Below are 14,456 nucleotides of genomic sequence, written 5' to 3'. Positions count from 1 at the left end.
TGTGAACATTTTGCATTTAGAGTCCTCTGTATTCACAGTGATGGTGTTTTTTAAAAAAAAAAAACCACGAACATTAATAGTAATTACACCTTTGTGGCTGCTGTATTTGAAAGCCTGTTCCTTCAGCAAAGCAAACAGCTGTTTCATTTTAACGTGTTGCTTTTATGTACGGACAAAAAAAATATCATCTTGCCCAGATGGTGAGATCATTTTGAAGTTAGCGGCTGAAGAAACGGGTCAGAGGGCAAGACTTGGTATGCAAGGATATACATGTACAGCTGCCACTAGAGCGTGCCATGCGCCGAGAGGGGAGTGTAACCCACGTTCACATTCTGGGTCAAACGCTGCTGTCAGTTACCTTGGTGTCAAGGAGCAGTCTCTGATTCTGATCAAGAGTAACTGCAGTGAAGTAAGTTGGTTTACGTCAGTGTAAACTGATGCATGATATGAATCAGGCTTGGAGTAACTCGATTATCATCACTGGAGTTAATGCAGGTTAATACTGGGGTAACAGATAGTTAAATTTGGCCTTCAGTCTGTTTTAATTTATTTTAAGGAGCATTGGGTGCTGATGCGAATCATGACATAATAAACAGGCCCACTTCTGTGCGTTCAGCTCCCTGATTCAGACCATCCTTCTGCAGTAAAGCACCAAAGCACATGCTTAACTTTAGGCATGAGCTTGAGCCCCATTGTTTGAAGCACCAGTTTAAACTTCAGCATGTATTTAAGGAGGAGGTTTTCCAAAGTGCCAAAGGGATTTAGGTGCATCAGTCCCATTGGACTTCTGCATCTAAATCCTGTAGACACTCTGGAAATCTCTCTCTAAGTGCTTTGCTGAGTGGGATGGGTTTAAGCACATGCTTAAATTGGGGCCTGAGAGTACAATTTTCAAAGGTGCCTGAGTGACTTAGGGATCTGTCCCATCGACTTTCAAAGGGATTTGGGCTCCTAAGACACTTAGACGCCTTTGAAAAATTTGCCTTGAATGACTTTGCTGGGAGCAGAAAGTGAGTAACTGATGGTAGAATATGGGCTACATGCGTTAATATACAGCACTGAAGCTGCTGCAGGTATTTCCCGTGTGCAGCTCTGCTTTTGCAGATGGGCTGTTCACTACAGGAGCTCCTTTTTCTCTCCAAAATATCTTTCCAGCTCTTCACGTTCTCCTAAATCTTGCATTGTCTCTGTAGAACACCAGAGCAGAAAACCAGTGCCCTCTCCTAGCATGCAGTCTTAGATCATGGAGTACTGATCCACACAAACTCTTAGCAGTCACCTGAGCCGCTGCCTTTGCAGATCCAGATGGAACTTGATAGTAAGCACAGGAGTACATATATGTCCATAAGGAAGCGTGTCTTTGGGCCTTAACCTTTTGGTTGCAGGGCTAACTTGCTGTCCTAGCTGAGGCCCATTTGCATCTGTAGTTCTTAAGAACTTTGTACGATACCACATTTGAAATGTATTTTATGAGACACCGGAGTCCCATTGCCACATTGCAAAGCCTTAACTGAGGACAGGAGGGTCTGATCCTGCTCTTGTTTGCGCTGGGGTCACTTCATTAACTTCAGAGGAGTCACTCCTGATTTGCTCCAGTGCAAGTGAGAGCAGAATCAGGATGAGGCCCCGTGAGTCTGGGCTGAATAAGGAGAATGGCTTGGAGCATGTACGCTGGTTTGCAGTTGCTGAAGTAAATGTCCTAAGGAAATTGTTCAATCCATTATTAAATGTGGTAAACAAAGGTATCTTGGGCCTGATTCTGATCTCACTCAGACTGGGGTAAATCAGGTACAACTCCACTGAAGTCAGTCGGCCTGATTCTCATCTCATTTATGCTGTTCTGCCCCAGGGTGACTATTGGGTCCCATGGATTTAGCCCTGATTTATGCCAGTGTCACAGGAGAATCAGGCCCACTGATGTCAATGGAATTCTACCTTAGTGGCTACGGCGCACCCTGAGCATGGCAGGAAGATTCCATCCTCACCCCTCACCATGACACCCCCGGGCCACTCTTGGCTATCGTGGCACGGTACCACTTCCCCCGAGGAGTGTACCCGAGAGGGGGATGAGCTAATGACGGGTTGGGGATTGGAGCTCCTGGGTCAGACTTCACCTCTGTTCGGTGCGTAGGAGTGAGTGGCAAACCATGGTGTCACAATGGGAATAGTTGGAGACTCGAGGGAACGGTCTCCTCCATGTCCGTTTGGCTGTGGTTGTATCTGATCCATAGGCCCTGTGCATTGCGTCCTCCCTGTCACAACCGACAGCTCCTCAGATCTCCAGCCATTGCAATTCCAGCAGGAGTGTAGACTAGTAAAAGCAGAATTCCCATCTCATCCAGGTTGATGTCCGTGCCAACCTGCTACACAGACAGGGGAGTATGGTGTGGCGCTGAGCCTTTCACTTGTTTGTTCTATGGATGAGGAGTATTTGCCATATTGGGTCTTAGCACTGGGCTCCTGCCTCTAGCAATGGCCTGTGCTGGATGCGTCAGAGGAAACCCCAAATCACCCATTTGCAACCATTGGGGAAGAACCTCAGCTGGGGTAAACCAGCATCATTCCAATTAAGTCAGTTGAACAATGCTGATTTACACCAGCTGAGGCTCTGGCTCTGAAAGAAATTGTAGCAAACTGGTGCGTTTTTTCACCATGGAAGCTGGTTGCGTTTGAGTCAGCTCAGACACTGAAGTGTCCCGGTTGGTTTCATGTCCTGGCTCGCAGGCAGTTACCCTGCTGGGTTTCTCAGCACGGCAAGGGAGTGTTTGGGTGCACACCACTTCAGCTAGTGTGGAGGGCAATGCCAGGGGTGGGCCACTGAAGGAGCTATGGGTTCCACAATTAAAAGGATCGAGGGGCCCTAACACCCCATGCTAATGGCACAGGGAGTTGCACTACAATCCTGCATCCTGCTCCTTCTCTGGGAATTGCATTGCACCCCTTGAACCTCATAGATTTTAAAGCCAGAAGATAATACAGGCCAGGGAATTTCACCCAGTGATTCCTGCCCCAAGCCCATATTCATCGAGTCATAGAAGCCATATCTTGGTGTTTGAGCCAGAGCATATTTTTTTAGAAAGAAACATCACATCTTAATGTAAAAACTCCAAGTGATGGAGGAATCTTTGTTGACAAGTTTGGGATTTTAGCTCCAAAGTCAGTTTCCATGCTCATAAGAATGGCCGTACTGGGTCAGACGAAAGGTCCATTTAGCCCAGTATCCTGTCTTCCGACAGTGGCCAATGCCAGGTGCCCCACAGGGAATGAACAGAACAGGTAATCATCAAGTGATCCATCCCCTGCAGCCCACTCCCAGCCTCTGGCAAACAGAGGCTAGGGACACCATCCCTGCTCATCTTGGCTAATAGGAGTCCCTAGCAGACCCAAACAGCAAGCAATAGGGTTACACTATTAGGTGGGTCTCTCATTCCTATTTAGAGGCCTGCTCTCCCCATAGAACTTGCATTGTTATTATAATGGGATTAATTTTCTCCCCTTCCAAGTGCACAACAGTCTATGACAATAAGAGTTTTGTGTGCCCAGTGAGAGCAAAGCAGCCCATTGATTGTGCAGTCCGTAAGCAGCTTCCATTTCTAATGCACACACTGTGGGCTGGTCCCGTGTTCAGTCGTGCTGTCCTGTGGGTTGAAGGTTTAAACCACTGAAGTGGGGGAAACATGAAAACAAAGACTGAAAAAATCTACCCTTCTTTTCCACTGAATTTAGGCAAGAGCACTAAGAAGTAGAGATAGCCACGTGCTGCGGAACTTAGATCCAGAATTTTGGACATCCCAAGGTTGGGGAGGGTTCGGCTGGAGGTCTTGGGTCAGTGCCTTGTATATATAGGGGCCACTTGCAAGATTCAGAACTGTATGTGCAGCGGGATTACAAACATCCTCCGAGATCAGGGGAGTTCAGGCTACGGGTGGGTTAGAAAACCTGACCTCTGAGGAAAGGTTGAAAAACAACTGGTCATGTTTAGTCTTGAGAAAAGAAGACTGAATGGGACCTGACAACAGTCTGCCAATATCTTAAGGACTTGTATAAAAGAGGACTGTGATTAATTGTTCTCCATGTCCACTGAAGGTAGGATAAGAAGCAATGGGCTTAATCTGCAGCAAGGGAAGTTTAGGTTGGATATTGCAGAAAACTTTCTAATTCTAAGGGTAGTTAAGCTCTGGAATAGGCTTCTAAGGGAGGTAGTGGAGGTAGTCCCCATCACTGGAAGTGTTGATCAAACCCCTGTCAGGAATGGTGTAGGTTTACTTGGTCCTGGCATAGCGCAGGGGGCTGGACTTGACTTCTCGAGGTCCCTTCCAGCCCTGCATTTCTATGATCCTATGACTGGGTTTAGCCCATTATAAAGACTCAGGCTGTCTGGTGATCTAGGGTTCCCATTTCAAACACGTCAAAGTCTGTGTGCCTTTCCGATCAGGCCCTGTTAGAAACAGAAGCTGTTTCTTATTCCCATGGGATCTAGTGGGGAAGTTGGAAATTTCCGCTGCCTTCGAATCCAGGTTTGCTAATGGATGAAGGCAACCCCCCTTTCAGTCCCTCATGTCCCTCACCACTGGAGTGTCTGAGCATCTCCCAGTCCAGTCACTGCTGTGGGGGAAGTACAGTCCCCATTTTAGAGACAGAGAAGTGAGGCACTGAAGAAGCGACTTACCCAGGATCATGCCAGCAGCTTGTTGCAGAGATGGAAATGATCCCAGGCCCCTAAGGCCCAGTCCAGTGCTCTGTCCACTAGACCATCCTTCCTACCTTCTTCTCTTCTGTGCTTGCTTAGGTGACAGGTGGGGGCAATTGAGCTGAAAAGCCTGAAGAGGCATTTCCTGCCGACGGGAGCAAAACACAGTTACTTATGAAGGAAAAATATCACAGGTTTTTGGTTTTTTTCCCCCTTCATAACAGAAGCCGCACAAGCCAGAGCAGCAGCTTTAACGCGTGCTAGCGCTCTGACCAGCAGACAGCTGGGGAGCATCTGATGTGGCCAGCCTTTTCCTGGGCCACCGTTTGTTTCTGCTGGGGACAGGGTGCGGGAGGGAGGGAGAGAGAGCGTGAAGGAAAATGGCAGCTGCCAATCTCTTTGTAACTCCCACGAGGCTCGCACAGGTTGGCCCTTGTGTGGATAGAAAGGTCATGTTTCACCAGGGTTTGTACCAAGGCAAAACTCTCCTCTCTAATCTGCATTGTGTGGGGGAGGAGTCTCCACTCTGCCATTTCTCTGGGAATGGAGCTGCTGCTGGGATAGAAGCATATTGGTGAGGAGATCTCCCATGCGGGTCTGGGAGGAGTATTGTGCCCTGAGTTGTCATGCATAGTTGCCTGGTGCCTCCCTCATTCACATGGGTGTCAACCAAAGTGGAGTCACTTGGGAGGAAATCAGGACTAGCGTGAACCGAATCAGACCCATCATGTTATCATAGCATCTTTTGTCTAAGCATATGGCAGAGCCATACTTTGAAAAGTCACTAAATGCCAAACAGTTGGTCTTGGTACCTGGGGCTGGCCTGCTACAGGGTGGCCCCGGCCACTCCTTCCATAGAATCCTTTAAAGATCACCGTCTGGCCTCGTGGGCTGAACTCCATTGCATAGCACTGAGATCCTGTAGAAGGACCCTCCCATCCTGGTTTTAGTGGCTCAGAAGAGCGCCACCTACTGACAAGCCAGCACCACTTCCTCTAGCACCCAAAGGGGTTGTTTTCTGGAAGGTCGCCCATTCAAATACTGACCGAGGCCAGATGCTGCTTAAAGGTCTGACAAGGCCACGGTGGCAAGGAGAGTCAGCTGCTTCTGAGGAGTGTGCTCGCTTGTCCTGTCCATGGGCAGGAAAGGAAATGATACTGGGATAGGGAGACAAATAGCTGCTCAGCTTGGCTCAGCGTCAAGGCTGCATCCTGGGCAGCCAGACCTAGCAGTCAGAGCCAGAGTCCACTGTCAGCAGTCAAGAGTCAGCTGGGTCAGGATACCAGGGGTCAGAGGCAGGAGCCAAACCAGAGATCAGAACCGCAAGTCAGAGGTCAGGAGCCTTGTCAGGTCAGGACGCCTGGAAATCAAGCTGCGGGAGCAGAAGCAGGAGGCACCAGGTACATAGTCCAGAGCAGAGTAAATCCGGGGTGTTTGGACAGCTTCCTGTTGCTGGCTTAAGTAGGGCTGATGGGCCAGTTGGCTGCTTTGGGACTCTGCTAACAGGACATAAGAGGCGGAGCCTCAAACTGGAGCTGGGCTTCATGCGTCCTGGGTCAGCAGGCTGCCAAGTGGAGGGCTGACACATGGCTACTCCTCTGGCCCCGGGTTTGAGGCCTGTGAGTCATGACAGTCAGAAAGATGAAATAGGTGAGGAGCATCCATCTCACCTGACTCAGGAGGATCTAATGGCCCATGGCCACCTTCTGCCATGAAAAGGAAACAAGTTATATACATCCATCCACTAAATGAAATACTCAGCCCTCCTCTGCTGTGGGACAGAACTATCCTCTAGGCATTCTGAGTCTAATTAGCATCCGCTGGCTTAGACTGTCAGTTCCTTGGAGCTTGTCTTGTACAAGGTCACTTCACACCACTCCAGCAGCACACAGGGGCCGCAGTGTAAATGGGGCTCAGGCTCTGTGTGTGCTCAGCTAATAAGGATCTGGATGCAAATCCCACATTTTGGATGAATATATTATAGGCCAGCTTCCCAGCTGGTGTAAATCAGGGTAGCTCTGTTGATGTCAATGGAGCTGTAGCAATTGACACCAACTGAGGATCTGGGCCTGTGTTTGGACTGAAATATTATTTTGATCTTGAAATATTGGGGAGGAACAAACCCTGGGGAAATGAATTCGCAGGAGGCAAAACATGACACTGTTGAGAATGTTACAAGCAAATATCCCTTAGGGGACTAAAAAAAGTCCTCCACTCTTCTATAGCAATGGTCCATAAACCACTAGTTTGCACTAGCGACCCTGCAGTGCTTTGGGCTATCACTGCAGAGTAGTGTAGTCGTTTATAACAGCAGGGTCAGAGTTAATCATTTGATTCAGACAGAGCAAGATTCAGCTGCTGTCATTTCCTACTTCAGATCCCAGTGGGATTAGACGGAAACGTAGTCTTTGAGAGAGGAGGGGGAAAAGGTCAGTCATTTGTCATCATTCATTCTATTTACTCTTGCAGAATCCTTTCAAGTTGTGGTCAGAGGCAACGGCTTTTATCACGCAAGAAACATCGATCAAGTTCTCTGCAGCTTCAAGATCAATGACACCATAACAATCAGTAAGTTGATGGGCTGGAGATTTTATGCCCTAAATTGCGCAAGGATCCCGACCCAGCTCCTCTCAGAATCAATGCGAGTCTTTGCATGGACTTTGGTGGGCGTTCTTTCTGCAATCCCAAGATCTGGGAATCACTTAAGTCATACTCTGAAGGTAGTGCCCAGGCTTTGTGCTGGGTCTTTCATCCTCACTGCAAGAGTGGAGATGGTTTGACTTGCTGTCCACACAGATACAGCCTGTCTGGTACTGTGGGGGGAGACGTGAAATTGCCCACCACTCTCGTGTCCATTAATAACACAGACTGATGCTGTCCTGATCCAGGGATGCTGTGCTCAGACACACGTCAGTTTCACTGGCTCAGGAGGGAGTGACCAAGTGTCCCTCTGTGAAATGAGTTTGTCTAAAGTATCATAACACAAAACCCAGCACAACTGTGCTAAATTGGGCCCCTTGTGGGCAGTCTCAGCACACAAACTAAGGCTCGAATGGGGCAAAGAGATGCCCCTTTCCCCACCACGCCTGAGAGCTGCTCCTCTCTCAGCCCCAGACGAGTAGGGTGTGGCACGCTGGCCAAGGGACGGTGTGGGGAAACTCACACAGCTGCTGCTTCTGGGGCTCACCCTCCCCTGTGGACAGTATTTGGCCTCCAGGATTGGTATAGGCTGGCACCCCATGCTAGCCCTAAAATCACACCGGGTGGGAGCTCCCTTGGGGCCAGTGGTTGGGCTTCTTTCTAGCCAAGCCTGGTTCCCCTGGGTCTCTCTCTGGCCATACACCTCAGCTGCTCCCTGGGCCCCTCTCCTAGTTCTGAGCTGAGGCTGTGTCTGGGCCTGCTGTGCACCTGCAGACAGCAGCACCAAGCCACCTTTTGCAGGCTCCGCCCAGCCCAGCAAGCCCTCTTCAAGGGTATACCTGAGCCAGCTGGCGCACAGCAGACCAGGTGGCCTGTAGCCAATCATCTGTCTTCACTTGGGTTGGCTGACCTACCCTCCATGGAGTGACACTCCCGCCCTCCAATGGGGAGCTGCAGGGAGTGCCAGATCACTCATCAGCTGCAAAGGAGGAGAAGATAGCTGCTCTCCTCTGGCGATCCTCTCACTAGTCAGTGCCGAGGGGGCAGAGCTGGCCCCATCACGGGCATGCTTTGCATGTGGAGTGGGGGCTCCAGACACAGAGCCACCAAAACATGGAACTGGTATCCTTATTCTGCTGCATCTACCATTGCACACACCCACTGGGTGGTCACTGTAGGGCGGTGGCTGGAGACTTCTCTCTGACACCCTGGGACTCCTCAGAGTGGTACTGGGCTAGAAAACAAGAGGATTTGATTTGGAGGAGGCAGTTAGATGGACTTTGCAAGCAGACAAGATGCTCAATAGAGAGACAAGGGGGGTGAGGTCACATCTTTTATTGGACCAACTTCTGTTGGTGAGAGAAACAGTCAAGAGATTGTCAGTAAAAGATGTGCCCTCACCCACTTTGTCCCTCTAATATCCTGGGACCAGCCCAACTACAACAATACTGTGTCCAATATATACAATACTAAGCCAAACATTTAGGTGACCCATCCTGAGGGTGGCCTTTGAATGGTTTGAGCTGGGCGATGTCACAGCTGGATGTCACAGCTGTGACATGGAATGACAGGTAAGACAGCCCCTAAAGACAAGGACCAGCTCTGAGCCAGGTCCACACTGGGCCTGATCTGGCATCTGCAGTTCTCACTGACGTCAACAGCACCCCTCCGGGTTGAGCCCGTTCGGGAGACACCGCTCTTTCCGTACGTTACAGTCTGTCTTGTTTCCTTTTAGATGAAAAACCGACTATTGTTCAAGACACCTATTTGCTTTGCCCTGCACCAGTAATAGAAGACATTGGACAGTAAGTACGGCTCTGCAGCCTGGGCTGAAGGGGAGGGGGCGTTGGCGGTGGGATCAATAGGCATTTTGCCTTAAAAGGACTAAGCAAGGAGGTCAGGCATGTGCAGCTTTTCAGAAGTTCATTGGCAGGTTCAGCGCCATCCTGATGGACCAGACCCTCCCCTGGGGCGGATCAGCATGGCTCCGTTCAAGGCTGAGCACACTTCAGCGTGGGGCTCCTGCCCCCATTTGAAGTGGTGGTGGTAGGGGCTGCAGCCTGCCCCTCCGGCCTATATTCCCTAACTTGCCAGTGCACTTAGTCGTCGTGATGCCTCCTTGAGGAGCTGGGCCCTGCAGTGCATCATGCAGGAGGGACAGGGATCAGACTGTGCGATGCTTCACCCAAACACATGGGCAGAGCATTGCATCTGGGTCCGCTGGTAAAAAGAGAGTCAAAACCAACATATCGGGTGTCACGGTTCCACAGGGTCAGTGCTGCGGCCCCAGCTTTGGAACAGTCAGTGGGAGGAGCCCTGCAGTGTGCCAGACCCTCTAGGGGTCTCACTCTTCCCCCAGGGTAAGCCACACAGCTTCACCGCCTCCTTAGATGGGACCTCTGGGCCTTCAGCACTCCTGCTTCACACCAGGAGCTCAGCGAGTCCCACTGGGACAGACCCCTGAGGAAGACTTGTGCAGTCTTAGGGAGCAACACACCTCCTCTGCTAGCACCTGCAGGGACATATCCAGCGTTGTTATACTGCCAGGTTTATTAGTCGGCTGGAACGCACATAGGAAGGCCTTGGTTAGCACAGAGGAATGAAGGTTAAAGCACAGTCCAGAGTCCAGCCGAGCTGCAGTGAACCCCACTGTTCAAGCTGTCTCCCCGTCTGTCTGACATGTGTGCCCCTGGAGCCAACGCTTAATGTCCACCTCATCCCCTGCTCCCCCCTAGTCCTTTCTTCCTGACCTGAGGAGAGGCGGCTCAGGCCTCCCTGCTGAGAGGTGGGGCAGTCCATATCTCTCTGGGCCATTGGTTGCTAGGTGTCCATGTCTGGGCAAGTGGCTTTTCCATTGTCTTCTCAAGAGCTCCATTGATATGGGACGTGAGGCCCCAGACAGCTAGGCCCTATTCCTACCTATGTCTTAGCCTGATCTGAGAGCAAACATGCCCTTTTCACCCACTAGGTAGCAATGCCACATATAGGGGAAACTGAGACACACATATTCTTCATACAAATATTCCAAAAAAAGTCCCGCTTCGTCACATTGGGTTTGAAAGTTACGGCTTCCACATCAACCCTACCATAATCGGTTGCGCCACATTTCCATCACCACACACAACTTCCCGCTGTTCATGGGCATGCGGAATAGTATGGATGCATGAGGGGGCTGAATTTCTGGGCATCCTTCTGCTCTCATGTACATTGGTGTAAATCAGGAGTAATGAATGAAGTCTCGCACTAGTGTGGAATCTGTGCCATGGGGCGTAGAATAGTTGCGTTCAGGAGCTTGGATCAGTGCCTCGTAATGAGTTTCACCAGGGCAAAGAGTGGCTGTGAAATGCAGCCATTCTTACCTGGTGGCATGTTACATCCACTCTGCTTAGGCAGAAAGGACTACAGAAGGTGCAGGGCAAGGGGGGGATTGAGCCCTTTGATCCTTTTTGTGCATTGTAAATAAAATCCCTACAAATTCACACCAGCCTAACTGAGGACAGAATTTGGCCCTCTGACTACACTGGCAAACGGCCACATTCTCCTCAGTGCAATGCGATTGATGGTAGTGGTGCTGCACCAGGAGATGTGAGTTCCAAGTCATCTGAGCAGGATGCAAAGCTGCAGATCTCAGAGGTTCGCTTTGTAGGGACCTGTACAGACTTTTCCTTCAGCTTTTCTTTGGGTTGGTTCAAAAGAAATCCGAAAGCAGAAAACTCCCAAGTATTATTTGGTTTGACCCTGCAACTGCAAATTACACAAGGTACCACGGGAACCACGTAAATTTGTCCATGTCTGTGAACCTTTTAGCGCATTCTGGGCTAGGCTTCAAATTTGCAACAAAGCTGGTGCTAGGCAAACTTTATGTGGTTTCAAGTTTCATCTCCCGGAGCTCTAGTCAGGCATTTCGTCTGTCTTCCTGCTTCATGGGAGGTTCAATTTAATTCTCCCTAAACAATCTCTGGTAGCCGAGAGACTAGTTTGTGTAAACAAGACTACTGAGCAGAGAAGGAGGAATTGCTTTAAGTGTTGAGTATGTGCTCCATCAATTTTGAATATCGGCAATTCTGAATGTCAACTGAATGTATGTGATGTCCCCTCCTCCCCGCATTTTGCATCTAACTCTAGAGCGGACTGAGATTGTATTGAATTTCAAGCAAATTTCAAATATTGACACCCCTCCCCCCCAAAAAAGAGGGGGGATGGATTTCAAGTGTCTTTATTTATGAATCAAATTTAGTTTCCTGTGTTTGGATCTTCTCTGCTCTCGCCAATGATGGTGACTCCTCCACCCACCTCAGCAACTTCTTTCGTGACCCAACCCCCTGTTTAAGTTAAAGGGTTGAGTTGTGCTCCATTTTATCCCCCTGCAATCCCATTGGGGGCTCAGATACTATAGTGGGGGTGGGTAGATAAGTATTTAGATAGCTAGGTGGGGTTTAAGCCAGAGCAGAATTAGACTCTTAGGGACAGGTGCTAAACTGGTGTACGCCAATGACAATGTACACCGGCTGAGAACATGCCGTCTAACCTAAGGCCAGATTCTGCTCACAGCTACCCTGGTGTAAATCCAGAGGAGGTCTGTTAATTTCAGTGGCGATGCTCAGGGTTCATCCCTGTGAAAAGGAAAGCCCAGTGTGACCCCACAGTATTCCCTGCTGCAGCTTAAACCTGTAGCTTCCTGTTCTAGCACAGGTCGTATTGCAAATATCTGAGCCGTAGCATTCTAAGTCACTGAATTAGTGCCCTGTACCCCCAGGGAGAGTGGAGTCTCTTAATAAAGAACATATGCCCCAACTCAATTTAGCCAACGTAACAATGTTGGCTTTTGGGCAAGCGAACAGTCAGATGCAGGTGAGCACCTGCAGTCACATAACTGCATTGACTAGGCAGGACATGTGTTCAGGAGCCAATGGCCAGGAAGAAGGGGAACAGTGGGTATAAAGATGACACTAAAAATAAATGTATCTGTTTGTGCTTTAGGGTGGTTTTCCTCCAAGTCAGCATGAACAACGGGCTAACATTCATCTCCAGCTCTGTCAGCATCACCAGCACACAGTGTGTAAGTATGGGATGGAGCCACCTTGAGAAGAAAGGGTTGCTCTCCGGGGAAGGCCTCTTCTCCATCGCGACTGCAGAGCCGATCCTGGCAGCACACTAAAAAGCAGCGAGGGCTGGCTGAGAGCAGTTCATGAGTGATTGCAACCCATGCATGGATCGCGACTGATTCATAAGTGCAAGAATATCCTCCCAGGAAAGAGAGAGAACTGTCGGTCTCAGACCTGGTCTGGGAGAGGCCCATGGGCCCCCCAGAGGAAGCCAACCCCCCAGAAAGTATTGGCAGTCCACCAGTATTCTTCTTCTGTTCCCCTGTCTCATTCCCATTCATTAGGGGGTGGTGTTTGCCACTGGAAGGGGGTGAGGGTTGGCCTTCCTGGCATGGGGAGGACCATAAAGGGACAGTAGCCCCAAGTGCTGGGATAAGCTTTTCCTGGAGGGGTTGTTCTGTCACCCAGCCAAGGGAGAGCTTTCTGTGCTGCTGATACTGATGGGAGAGGGGGAGAGAAAGGGCTGGGCTATGCGGCGGCTCCGTGGCTGGCATCTGTCTGCCATGGGGGAGCAGGACAGGAGTCAAGAGCCCCAGATGACCTTTTAGGGAAGATTAACTTTAGAAGCAATCAAATAATCCAAGCTAAGAAGCCAACTATGATGAGTGATCTGCTCACTGCACCTCAGGGGAGAGAATAGCCCACATCCCCAGCTGGCATAAATCAGCAGAGAAGCAGTGGAGCTACATCAGTTTACACTAGCTGAGGATCTGTACCCATGAGTTGAAGTGACAGGAGGTTTGCCATAATAGCTGGATACCAAGCATTTTACACCCAGGTCATGGGTGTCAAGGTGAGCTTAGTTCTGGTCAGTGTCCGTGCCGCCTGAAGACTTTTGGAAGGGGTTGATGGTCTCAGGCTATGTCACAAAGCTGTCATCACACATGGTATTCCTTCATTGGGCCCCTTTGTGGCAGCGGCAGTGCAGAGGCCATGGAAGGAATGGGTCCCGAAATCCACATGGCTGAGGTGTCTGACTTTTTCAGCTACCACGCTGGGAAATTTAATCCCAGAGCTGTGGGAAAGTCACAGTGTTTAGTCACTTGGAATTGAGCAGGGATATTTTTTGCTGTTTCACCTGGTTTCAAACCCCCCTCCAAACTTGGCAAGAATTGCAATGAGATAGGGATTTGACACCCAGACAGCACGCATTTTACACCTACGTCCCTTTCAAAGCCATCCCAGGCTGCTGCAGCAAAAGCTTTTGCAATGATAGGCCCGGTTTTGGGTCAGTAACGGACCGTGAATTTTAACTCGCTGTGTATTTGGTTACCGGTGCTTCACGCACTTCTAATGGAGATTGAACTCTTAGCTCTAGTGGGGGTCCCTGCAGGTCAGAGCTCAGCCAGGCTGCTGGGGAAGGCATGCATTGCCATTGCCTCGGGGTAAACAGAGGACTGCAATCTCCAAGGCTGTCAATCTGGCACTTTTCACCAGCCCTTCAAGTCACTTGTAGCTTCAAAACAAGCAAGAACAGGGGCCCGATTCTCAGCTGATGTGCAGCAGCCTAGCTCCATTGAAATCAGATCGCACCGCTGAGGGTCTGGCCCACTCTCTGCAAATATGTTTTCAGGCTTGTGCGGAATCTCATGCATTCAGGTCTTTCTTTATCGTTTTAGAGGATCCTTCCGTTTCCTTTCTCTCCTGTTTCCTTTGCTGTGAACAGCAGCAAGCTGGCCTCCTCGGCCCTCATTCTCAGACGGTTCCTCTGTCCTTTTCTGTACAGTAAGTGTCTTTTCTTCCCCTTCCTCCTGAGGTTTCCTCTCCGGCCCCTCCACCAACCTATTTCCAGTCTTATCTTACCGATTTCCTAACCATCTTATCTGATCGGCTCCTAGCCCCTCCTCCATTTCACTCCCAGGTTTTGCATCTTTTCAGCTGGCTGGCCCTGTTACCTTTGTGACACTGAGATCGTCCAACACAAACTTTGACATACCATAACTGACTTTGAGAAGGTTTCCATTAGCATGGATAATAGGATCATGAGGGCAGCTGGGCTAAAGTTTTACTGCTAGCTCTTA

General features: G+C 49.8%; 1 protein-coding gene across 3 annotated transcripts in view; it reads left to right on the top strand.

Annotated features, from left to right (window-relative positions):
• The window catches only part of ANTXRL (ANTXR like), a 77,629-nt gene that overhangs the window by 31,337 nt on the left and 31,836 nt on the right, over window positions 1-14,456 (top strand). For 2 of the 3 annotated variants that reach the window (XM_074958562.1, XM_074958561.1), the window contains 3 exons: window positions 7,160-7,258; window positions 9,066-9,135; window positions 12,311-12,389. In XM_074958562.1, the coding sequence (XP_074814663.1) occupies window positions 7,160-7,258; window positions 9,066-9,135; window positions 12,311-12,389 (248 nt within the window). Of the gene's footprint in view, window positions 1-7,159; window positions 7,259-9,065; window positions 9,136-12,310; window positions 12,390-14,054; window positions 14,161-14,456 lie in introns of all 3 variants that reach the window. The other variant, XR_012640274.1, reaches the window with a different exon arrangement.

Source organism: Natator depressus, chromosome 7 (genome assembly GCF_965152275.1).
Source record: "Natator depressus isolate rNatDep1 chromosome 7, rNatDep2.hap1, whole genome shotgun sequence".
In the NCBI taxonomy this organism is placed as follows: domain Eukaryota; kingdom Metazoa; phylum Chordata; order Testudines; family Cheloniidae; genus Natator; species Natator depressus.
The sequence above is the reverse complement of the archived record's forward strand: the minus strand, read 5'-3'. Positions and strand labels throughout refer to the sequence as shown.